Source organism: Solanum pennellii, chromosome 9 (assembly GCF_001406875.1).
Source record: "Solanum pennellii chromosome 9, SPENNV200".
Taxonomy (NCBI): domain Eukaryota; kingdom Viridiplantae; phylum Streptophyta; class Magnoliopsida; order Solanales; family Solanaceae; genus Solanum; species Solanum pennellii.
In genome coordinates, this window is record NC_028645.1 from 82548797 (window position 1) to 82561022 (window position 12226).

The following is a 12226-nucleotide window of genomic DNA, read 5'->3' on the forward strand; positions in this document are numbered from 1 at the left end:
TTTTAGGTTATGATTATTGTCATTTATAATTTTTATTTATGTTATTTTTAAATATACAAATTTGTATCAACATCACGTGTCAATTGAGCAAAAGGGATGTGTATATATTAACATGTCCTTGGGGAAAAAAAGATTTACCGTAACCAATCAAATTTCCATTTACCAACTGACAGTAAAATTTGTTAGAGTCAAGCCTAGAGTTGATAGTAAGTAAGACATTAAATTATTTCGATTTTTTGAATTTTATATTTAAGTTATTAGGGTATGAATTTTCAATCTGAATTATTATCAATAGTTTTTTAATTAAAAGTTAAAATACACCTCAATAATAAAATAGTGTTCAATTTTATGATTTAATTTCATTGATATAGTGTGTTTGTTAAGTTGTTTAAGAATAATATTGTTGAAATCGATAAAAACTAAAGGTATAACTTTTGAATTAATATTTGTGGCTAATGATAAATTTATTACATAATTTTTAGGGAAAAACATCAATTATATAGTAGTTTTACATTTTTCGCTTTATGAGTTTGAATTAAATCAGAGAGTCTGAACTATATTTAGCAATATTTCAAAACATAATGGGTAATGCATTGAGCTACTTCAGACTCTTGACAAATTATTAACATACCGCCCTAAAATTCATCAACTCCGGAATCAAAATTTTGTTTTATTTCCAATGATTATATATGATTTTTTTTGGGTGGACAAATTTTCATGTATGAGGTTTTTATTTTGCTATTAGTTTTGAAGGTATAAAGTTATAATCTTTTATGTGTATGTCAAGTTATTTTCTTCTTCATAGTTTCAACCTGCTATTTTGTGTGATTCTCTTTAGTTTTCTTATTTTGTCTATATACATTTGAGGGAAGAAATTGAGTTATGAGATTTTCGTCATTTATATTAGATATATATGATATTAGATTAGTTTTTATAAACTATCTACACAAAATTTTCTTTATTATTATAAACTATATACTAGTGTAATATATTCTATAAACTATCCCTATAGATTTCTAGTATGAATATTTTCAATTTCTTCATTGTTTTTTCAGTATAATTTGGTTTTCCCCTCACTTTCTTACTTCCCCTTCTATTATAAAATACTTAATTTAGCTATTAAAAGTAAACTTCTTGATACATATATCTATTCTTTTTGTGAATGTTGTTGATTGTATGCAATTTTTTATTGAATGTATTTATCCTTGTATACACTCATTTGTTTCTTTTGTTTGTATTTTTAGTTTATATATATGTGAATATAACAAGTTCAAGCGAACAAATCACAATGTATTCAGAAAATTTTTATATGTTAATAAAACTAGATTGAATGAATAGATACACAAAATATAGAGCGAAGAAATACCATCTAAAATAATATCTATGAGTTGTAATTAGTCAAACTATTGTTATGTTTGATAATTAGGCCTCAAATTATTGTTGTTTATGAATTTTGGGCTTAGTTTGGGCACAACTAAGGGTGTCAATATGGTCCAAAATTGATGGCCCATCTTATGTTAAACCCTAACCCTAGTTGTTTCCCCCCAATCTTATATAAAACTCTAACTCTAGCAACAAGCAGCCGCAATACATATCAAAATGCATAAAACTATACAATTCCCATGATATCATCATTGATGTACTACTAAAACTTGTGAAATCACTTCTAAGGTTCAAAAGCGTTTGCAAATCAGGGTGTTCTTTAATTGAACATGACAAATTCATCAATCTTTGTCAAGATCTATGCAATTGAACATGACAAATTCATCAATCTTTGTCAAGATCTATGCAAAAGTGATATAAATAGATAAATTGTTGGCGCTTTTGCAAATCAGGGTGTTCTTTAATTGAAGATGACAAATTCATCAATCTTCGTCAAGATCTATGAAAAAGTGATACAAATAGATAAATATTGTTGGTGTCTTTGTGTTGCAACAAGGATGATCCTTATTACTACTCCTCCGTAGACGCTTCACTTGGACATGATTTTGTTGTTTCTCTTGTTGAGGTAATCCCCTGAATCAACTATGATCAAATTTATTAACTTTCTGTGAAATCACATCTAAGGTTCAAATATGTTTGCGAATCAGGGTGCTCTTTAATTAAAGATGACAAATTCATAAATCTTCGTCAAGATCTATGCAAAACAAAAATTGTTGGTGTCTTTGTTTTGCAACAAGGATGATCCTTACTACTCCTCCGTAGACGCTCCACTTCAACATGATTTCGTTGTTTCTTCTTGAGGTAATCCCCTGAATCAACTATGATCAATTTATTAACATTATGTGAAATCACTTCTAAGGTTCAAATGCATTTGCAAATCAGGGTCTTCTTTAATTGAAGATAGCAAATTCATCAATCTTTATCAAGATCTATGCAAAAGTGATATAAATAGACAAAAATTGTTGGTGTCTTTGTTTTGCAACAAGGATGATCCTTGCTACTACTACTCCGTTGACGCTCCACTTCAACATGATTATGTTGTTTCTCCTGTTGAGGTAATCCCCCTTGAATCAACTATGATCAATTTTAGCAAGGTATGTATTATTTCTTGCAATGGAATAATACTTTTCATAGAAAGATTTTGCGCCGCTCACTAAATTCAGTGGTTAATGAGATTTGTAAATCGAATGTTCCTATTTGGAGAAGAATCAACAAAATAGATAATTACATAAAGACATATCCAAGTAAAGTATAAAAGAATTTTTCCTTTTTGATGAAGTTATTTTATGGAATCCAACTACTAGAAAATTTTTTTAAAAAAAACCTTAGTCTAATTTTTTTTTCTAATCCTTAGACATTATGGAATTGAATTTAGGTTTTACAATTCAATAAACCATAGTTTTGAATATAATATGGAAACAATACTTCCTGAATAGCATTAAATCATTTTCTCTCTGACTTTTTACTTTTTAGGGATTAAGCTAGGGAAATGTTTTTTTGATTCAGAAGAACTAATAAAACTTATTTTATTTAAATGATTGATTCCTGGTAGAGCTATCAAAAAGGATTGGCCCAGCCTAGCGGGCCCAAGCTTCGCATGTCAAGAAATTTGAAGGGCTAGGGCAGGCCGGCCCTTCATTTGCAAGGACCTAAAAATGTTCAACCCAACCCAACCCCAGAAGGGCCGAGGGTTGGGGCGGACTAGCTGTTCTTTTTTTCTTTTCAAATTTATAATTTTATAACATTAAGAAAATGAGAAGATTTTCAAATCAAATATGATGAATAATGTTGTTTCAATAACACAAGCAAAAAATTTAGTGTAATTAGCATGTATCTTGCATTACCAAATATGCTAGCGAGATAAGAGAATGACAAGTAAGATGGGAGGGAAGCGAGGGTGAGAGATTTGTGTATGTATCCTAGACACATGAGAATCTACTCGGATAGAGTGTACTTAGAAAAAATTAACTTAATTTTGAGTCCATATATATTGAGATACATGTATCTGAATGTACTAAAATTTGTTTGTGTGCATTGAAGTAACTAGATTATATATTATTGATATTATTGTAAGTTACCCTTAAATAAAAGAATGGGCTGAACCCGACCCGACCTTAATCAAGTCTCAAGGACCAAGGACTTATATAGGTCGGACTTATAAGCCCTAATTTTAAATGAGCTTGAATAATTCTATTCCAACCCTATCCCAATAACGGGTTGGGTCGGGTCGGACCCAGCCTATTTGACAGCTCTAATTTCTGATATCGGAGGCTCAAGAAGAGAGGCAACAAAATCGTATTGAAGTGTAGCGTTTATATAGCAGCAATAGTCGTCCCTGTGTCAAATAGACGACCATGCATAAAAATATTATGACGATTTACGTTACGTCTAGACATATCGTGGTGATGCTTGATGAATTAGAGATTTTCATAAAAATTAATGAGAGTCATGATTTTGCAAACGTGAATCGTAAAAGCGATTTGACCGAAAGTCTTAGAAGTATATTGATGGTGATATCATTAGGCATTTCAAAGATCTTTGGATTTAGTAATTGCTTGGTTTTGGATAGTGTTTTGAGTTTGAATTTTTCTTATTCTATAAGAGGGAGTATCTAAGCTCTTCTCTCTCAACATATTTATTTCTTCACTAAGGTAATCTTGTCATTTAATGTGTTTCATGAGGATAACGATCATCATTTCACGAGCATATGGTTGCAAGTAGAAAGTTCTTCTAAGACTTGTAGTCGAATCGCTTTTACGATTCAAATGCATTTGCAAATTATGACGCTATTTAATGGAAGATTCCTAATTCATCAAGCATCATCATGATATGTTTGAAAGTGATGTGAATCGTCATAAAATTTTAAATAATTAACTTCAAAGTCATAAATATTAAAATCAACTGTTATATTAATTTATTTTGAACTGTGCAAGATCCGTGAGAGTCAAGTGTTTACGTGTAAGAAATAAAAATAAAAAGCACATTCATAAAATAAAAATACAAAATTATTAAAATTTTTGTATATATACAACTTTAACATAATAGATCTGAATTGTAATCAAGTAAATTGTATTTAATAATAGATAACGCCTCAAACTATTATTATTTCTAAAACTATAAGCTAAATTTGGGCATAACTAGAGGTATCAAATATGATCCAAAAATAGATGGTCCGCCCAAAATGTAGGCCCACACTCATACTTTATCATATGAGTAAAAATAAGGAAAAATTACATAAATTGATATATTTTAATAAATAATTACTGATTTTAGCAATACTTTTTATTTATTACCATTTATAGCAATCATATGTTAAATTTATCATATGTATTAAAAGTGAATTATGTATGTAATATATATGAATTATAATTATTTTTTAAATATATTATGTTTGTTTGGTAAAAATTTGACACATTGTATTATAAGTGAATTAAAATGTGTAATAAATAAATTATTTATTATTAAAATTTGTATTATATATGAATAAAGAATTGTTCTTTGTAATATGAATTAAACTTGTATTATAAATGAATTAAAAGTGATCAAGTGAAAAAGAAATATTATTGCTATAAATGATAAATATTTTGTTATTATAGTATATTTATGTAAGTTTCCCTAAAAATAAGTATATGCTCACACTAGTTATAACAATTCATTTAAATCATATTCACAAATGTGTGGGGAAAAAGAGAGAGAGATTAGTAGTAGTTTATCCTTAATTTTTTTTTTTGAGTAAATTTTAGATTTAGCAAACATAAAAATTATATTTGTATGTTATAACTATAGTTTGTATTATTACGCTTTATAGCAAATTTTTTGTTTGCTATGGCTATTATTCTGTATATTTTGGTATACATATGTATTTGATCTATTTGTATATTCGGTATACAAATGAGTCTTCTATTTGTATATTTTGGTATATAAACGGGTTCTGCATTTGTATATATCAGTCTATTTATATATTTAGTATACAAATGGGTCCTGCATTGTATATTTTGGTATTCAAATGGGTCCTGTATTTGTTTATTTCGGTATACAAATGAGTCCTGTATTTGTATATTTTGGTATACAAATGGCTTGGCAAAAACTATGAAGTGTTTGCCGCGAATTACAAATAAAAAACTATGGATATCACATTTAATTTGAATTAATAGTTTTGTTATTTCGTACAATTTTCTTTCCTTTTTTTTTCAATTGTTAAATTGAAATATGTGTATTGCATTAATTATGGTTTACAATTCAATAAAGGGCAAAAGACAGAAATCACATACTTTTAAAGTAAAATTATCATTTGTTCCTTATAAGTTTATAATAACAAAAAATCCTCAAATGATACAATAATACAAGGGTTCATACATTAATATGATGCGCTCCATACATTAATTGTTAAGTAAGATACATTACATTTTATACATGATACACTAATTTGATATACATTTTATACACGATACATTAATTTAATGCGTGTGATACATTAATTTGATGCGCGAGATACATTAATTTGATGCACGAGATACATTAATTTGATGCGTCAATACATTAATTTGATGTGTGAAAATAAGGGATTTTGAAAATTTATAAAACTAATTGGAGATAATGGTAATAAGAGACTTAAAGGTGAGATTTCTGTCATTTATCCTTCAATAAATCATAAATTTGAAGAAGTTAAAGTTAGTGGGCTTGTACCTTACTACACTTTGTTCTCTCTTCATTAAATTGTGCTTCATCCTTAACCAATAATCTCGAGTAATGAAATTGGTTCACTCTTAATCTAAATATTGGGTTCAAGATTTGGGAGTTCGGTTACACGATTTGAAGTTAGGAAAAAGGCAAATGATCTTGGAGTTTATGTTTCTTCTCTAATTGATAATTTAATTTGCTTTTAGTTATCTTTCATTGATTTTTCTCCAGTTGTTTCCTGTGTTGTAGTAAGATTATTTTTAGGAAAAAATGATCAAAACACATAATTTATTTTACCATATTCGCTAAAAAAATTTATTCTCTCTTCTATTCTCGAATACATCATTCTTGACATGACATATCGAGACATGTGTATTTGTATCAACAAAAGTAATATGTCGGGACGCAATGTATTGGAAAGTTGAGGGATGTGTTTGCAATACCCTAAAAAATATTTGAACTAAGACTCGAACTATCCTTCGCTGTGAGTAGGATTCTACCAATGAATTTGTTAAGTGTTAAGGTCACTAGATATAGCACCTTGAATTCAAAAAAGAACTAAAGAGAATTCATTCAAGTTATTTGTAAGTTCTTTACGTTTTGGGTCAACTTCAAATGACCATAATTTTCGATACAAGATAGTTAGATAACCCATAAGATATCAAATGAAACTCAAACAATGAAATTTGTTTATTAAAACATACCTCAACAATTGATTATTGTTCATTTTTTATAGTTAACTTAATGTTCGGGTATGAAACTCAAACAATTAATAGTTGAAATGTTATTTAATAAACGATATGAAACTTAAGAAAATTAGATACTTCTTATATGGCGACCCACATTAAAAAAAAGGAAAAAAATTTATATATAGTACCTTAATATAATACTACTAATTTCTTGACACGTGCATTGCACATGCAATATATGTATATGTCTGAATTTATATAATATACAATTTTATAAATAATACATTAGAAAGGATTTTCTCAATTTGTGCTACTCTATAATATATTTATTTTTTATCAAAAGTTTGATCAAATACGTTTACTTTTAAAAAATAAGCACTTCTTATAAGAAAATAATGATATTATTTGTAACCTCTTAATTTAGTAATTGTAATTCGAGTTGATATAGAATTTCTTAATTAAAATTTTAATCAATTTTAAATATTATTATAAAAAGTAAAGATTTAATAGAAACTCTAATTAATTTTGAAATCTTAAATAATTATTTTCAAAGTCATAAATATTAGAATTAACTGGCATGTTAATTCTATTTTGGACCGTACAAGACTCGTGAGGATCAAGTGTTTTTTTTGTAAGAATTAAAAATAAAAAGCACAGTCATGAAATAAAAATACAAAATCCTTGATTAAATTTTTTGTATATATATTAACTTCAATATAATATCTATGAATCGTAATTAAGTAAACTGTGTTTGATACTAAGGCTTCGAACTATTATTATTTCTAAAAATTTGATCTAAATTTGGGCATAACTAGAGTTATCAAATATTCACAAATGTATAAAATAAAAAAAGATTAAAGGTAGTGTTTGCAATAAATTTTAAACATATGAAAAAATAAATAATCCACACAAATAAAATATGAAGAAACATGAGATTTTATTAATCAAGATTGTGAGTACAAATCTGTTCCTCCTTGATTCTCCTCTAAAAAGATTTATCCATGATTCGAGGGCGTTAGTGTCGTATTTCTCGAACTATGATGATTTAGATTTAACCTCTATATGAATATTCCATAACTTTTATGGAATATTTCGAGATCTTGATCTCTTTATGAATTTTTTGAGATGCATTTTAAGGGAATTTGGTACCCTTTATATAGGCGTGAACTAGGATTTAGGGTTGAGCAGCCTCCAAAAAATTCTAATTGGAATTAAAAACACCTTGTAAAGTCCAATTCGAATCAAACACATCTTATAAAGTCCTACAAAATTTTAATGTCTACAGATAGTTTTCGATCCTTTAATTATTTTTTTTCAATTGTCAATTTGAAATTTGTATATAAAATTCACTTCTTTATCAAGCAACTCAAAATCGAAGCATCCACAACATCAAATTAGGCCCTGAAATCCAATAATTTTGAGCAATCTAACATGCGAAAATTGAAAAATATATCTTTATATATCTGCATCAAGGTTTTCATAATAAATTTAGAGAAACATCAACGAAAAAAGAAAATTAAAATATTACAAGATGATTTGATCATGTCAATCACAAAAGATAAAAGTACATTGAAATGATTACTAAACAAAAGTTAACTAGACCATAAGGTTACATTCATTTTCTTGAACTCTTAAATCCGTCTCTGTTTAGGAGAAAACAAACTTTCTACATATGGTACAATACAATTGAAGAAAAGGGAAGACTGAAGCCCAGGAACTTCAACTATTTCGATTTGCTCTCCATCTGAATTATAGATCTCGAAATCACCCTTATGCTTCAGAAGCATTATGTATCCATCAATCTTCATCAAACACACGGGACTCAAGCAACGTCCACAATGCATCGATGGAATCGTCAAGATCTTACTCCATATGTTGTTCATTGATCCGTCTTTTATCATATGCCAAACTTCAAAATCTCGACTAGTTAGATTCTGCATCCTAGTCAAACAAAGATTTTCTCCTAAAACATACAAAATAGGATCTTGGAACTTTTGAATTTGATCCGGAAACAAAACATACTCAAACTGTTCATTTTCCAAGCTAAAACTTAATATAGTAGCTCGATCAATATTTCTAGTAAAATCCGCCATCTCTATCATATAAACGATACCATCGATGGTAACGATGCCCCCTTCGAAGCAAAAGTTGTTAGGAGAAAACATGCCAATTAATTTCCAAGCGTTACTTTTGGTCGAAAATAATTCAATCTCAAAATGTGCATGTGAGTTATATTTTCCCCCTATCCTAAATATTTTATAATCATCGATAGATGAAACATAGCCAAAACCATAAACAGCAGGAAATTGTCTTCTCTCTGACTTTTTCTTTTTAGGAATAGGGCTAGGAATTTTTCTTGATTCTCCGGTGGCCGGGTTCCATAAAATGATTAAATCATAAGGAAAAACTATAAGAATTATTCCATTACTGGAAGAACTAATAAAACTTACTCTACTTAAGGTATTGATTCCGGGTACCGGAGTCTCGAGAAGAGAGACAACAGAATCATGTTGAAGTGGAGCATCTACAGAGTAGAAATAGTTGTCCATGTTGTCAGATACACCTCCTGTTATAAAGATTTTATGACGATTCACATCACTTTTAGACATAGCATAGTGATGCTCAATGAATTTGGGATCTTTAATTAAAGTGCGCCATGATTTACAGACACATTTGAATCGTATAAGCGATTTGACAGGAAGTCTTAGAAGTATATCAAGGATGATATCATCATGCATTATTTTTTTTAATTTGGATTGAGAAACTAATAGGTTCTGGGTAGTGTTTTTCTTTGTGATTTTGTTATTCCACAAGAGGGGTATTTAAGCTTCTCTTAGTTATAGTCAGTTCACATGCTTCTGGTTGAATGTAGAAGAATCTATTGTCTAAACACGTGTATCCTAATGTTTTACTGTAACCGTCGCGTTATTTTGTGTTCTTTTGCCAAATTTCTTGTTATGTTCGCCCTTTTCCCATTGCTATTAGTAAAGCAATAGCCAATTTGTCTGATAGTAATTTCACATGTTTCTGGTTGCATGTAGAAGGTTCCTCTATCTAAACACGTGTATCCTAATGTTTGACTGTAACCGTTGCGTTATTTTGTGTTATTTTGCCAAATTTCTTGTTATGTTCGCCCTTTTCCCATTGCTATTAGTAAAGCAATAGCCAATTTGTCTGATAGTAATTTCACATGTTTCTGGTTGCATGTAGAAGGTTCCTCTATCTAAACACGTGTATCCTATTTTTGCTAGCTAGAAAATATTATTTTACTGTAATGGTCGCGTTATTTTGTGTTCTTTTGCCAAATTTCTTGCTATTAGTAAAGCAATAGCCAATTTGTCTGATAGTCATTTTACATACTTCTGGTTGCATGTCAAAGGTTCCTCTATCTAACCACGTGTATCCTACTTTTGCCAGCTAGAAAATCATCATTTGACTGTAATCGTCGCGTTATTTTGTGATCTTTTGCAAAATTTGTTATGTTTGCCCTTTCCCATTGCTAATAGTAAACCAATAGCCAATTTGTTTGATAGTCATTTCACATGCTTCTGGTTGCATGTAGAAGGTTCCTCTATCTAAACGCGTGTATCCTACTTTTGCCAGCTAGAAAATCATCATTTGACTGTAACCGTCGCGTCATTTAGTGTTCTTTTGCCAAATTTCTTGTTGTGTTCGCCCTTTCTCCTATTGCAATTAGCGAAGGAATAGCCAATTTATCTGAACTTTTATGAGATCAAAAATATTATTATTATTATTCCTTTTAAAAAGGTGGTTGTTTTTAAAAATAAAGATCTTTGATCAAACTTTTGAGAAAAAAATAAATATTTTTGAAACTAGCGCAAATTGATTTTCAAAAGCTAAGAGATAAAATTTTATTAAAAATACCTTTGAAAATAATTACACCGCAACACTCCGAAAATTTCTAAGCTAAGGCCGAGTCATTCTTTAATTGCCTGTAGAATTGGATCGAGTGATCCTTAAGTTACTCATATATGAAGAGTTCATTTCTTTGATGTTCGAATGGATTTGGATATGAATTAAGGTCAGAAAAAACCCCTAACACAAAGTTAAGTTGGAATCATCACTTCAGATTATGTTTTGACAATCGATTCTACTTAGGTCAACTTCAAATGATCATATCTCCTATCACATAATGAATTAGGTGGCCTATGACCTACCAAATTAAAGGTTTTTTGAGATTCCTTTCCAACGCCACCAAGTTTGCCTCATTTCATGTCTGGAGTAAAAAGTTATGACTGTTTCATCAAAGAATGTCAAACAAGAGTTTTCTGAGTCTGTGAAAGATGATCCCAACCGATGACTGTAGGTTAAACGACGACCGATCCTGTAAGGCCGTCGGTAGAGTACTGGGGTCAACTCTTGCGACCCAAATCCTACGGACCTACCAAAGGGCCGTAGGTGGACCTACATGCTGTCGTTTAGACCCATAAATGAACTTTTGAGCCTAAAAAACTCAACATAGATCCACGAATGATATCTACGGTCCGTGGGTCAAACTACAACATGTAAACGGACACATAAAAAGGTTTTTTCACTAGTTTTCAGAAGGATAGTTTAGTTTTTTCCTGCCTTTTCTAAGCTTAACCCACTACCTTTTTTCACCTAATTAAGGTCTAAACAGTGTTATAGTACTATTTTACGTTTTTTAACACTTTAAAGACTTAGAGCGCGGATTCAAGAGGAGAAAAGGTAGGATTTTCTACTATTTTTCAAATTTCATCAATTTCGCTAAGAACTTTGTTCTTCACATGTATGTAGGATATTATAGTGATGGAATGTGTTCGTCCTCACGCCCTACATATACATCTATCAGTAAATAATAATCTAGGGTTACATCCTTAGTTTTTGTTAATTCTTGAGATGAGTTTGTTGTTGAATTCCAAGTTGTTATTCCTGATTTTTGAGTTGCTATATATTATGTATTGAGATTTTTGAGTTAATTATTCATACCTGATTTTCACCATGAACAGTAGTATTATTTGAAGTATTAACTGATTTATTGATGAGAATCTTTTAAACCGAATAAAGAGACGTTTTCTAGGAAAGTTAAAAGAGACATTTTGACTAAAGCTTAAGGGAATTATTGGCTCCAAAATTTATCATTTTTACGTTGACAAAAGAGAAACATTGATTTCTCAACGAGAAATGAGTTCAATGTTGGTTCAGAGCAGTTGTCTCTTTTAAGAGGATAGTCGAACAATTATCTCAAACCAGAGAAAGAATAATGTTTTTATTCATTGAGCAAAGGTAAATATTATCGGGAGTAGTATTGAGCATCGATGTAAGGGAGAGTTTAGACAACTCACAACCCCCATAAATCATGTCTTGTCAATATGGGTACAAGATAATGTTTTTTAGATAAATCCTTAGCGCCTTCGGGCATAGCTTAGTGA

General features: G+C 29.7%; 1 protein-coding gene and 1 long non-coding RNA gene across 2 annotated transcripts; one reads left to right on the forward strand and one right to left on the reverse strand.

The window, feature by feature from the left end:
• The first annotated feature begins 1578 nt into the window (after positions 1-1578).
• LOC107030716 lies at positions 1579-4715 on the forward strand. The gene is made up of 3 exons (XR_001458134.2): positions 1579-2008; positions 2091-2244; positions 2326-4715. It is a non-coding gene; the product is annotated as an uncharacterized LOC107030716 (long non-coding RNA).
• A 3637-nt stretch (positions 4716-8352) lies between these two features.
• On the reverse strand, positions 8353-9589 carry LOC107030840 (F-box/kelch-repeat protein At3g06240-like). The gene has a single exon (XM_015232076.2). The coding sequence runs from the start codon at positions 9548-9550 to the stop codon at positions 8444-8446; it is 1107 nt and encodes a 368-aa protein (XP_015087562.1). The 5' UTR covers positions 9551-9589; the 3' UTR covers positions 8353-8443.
• Positions 9590-12226: the final 2637 nt, after the last annotated feature.

What these genes read in the sequence shown, in the direction of transcription:
- LOC107030840 (XM_015232076.2), bottom strand. Translation starts at nt 9,550, where the DNA reads ATGCATGATGATATCATCCTTGATATACTTCTAAGACTTCCTGTCAAA.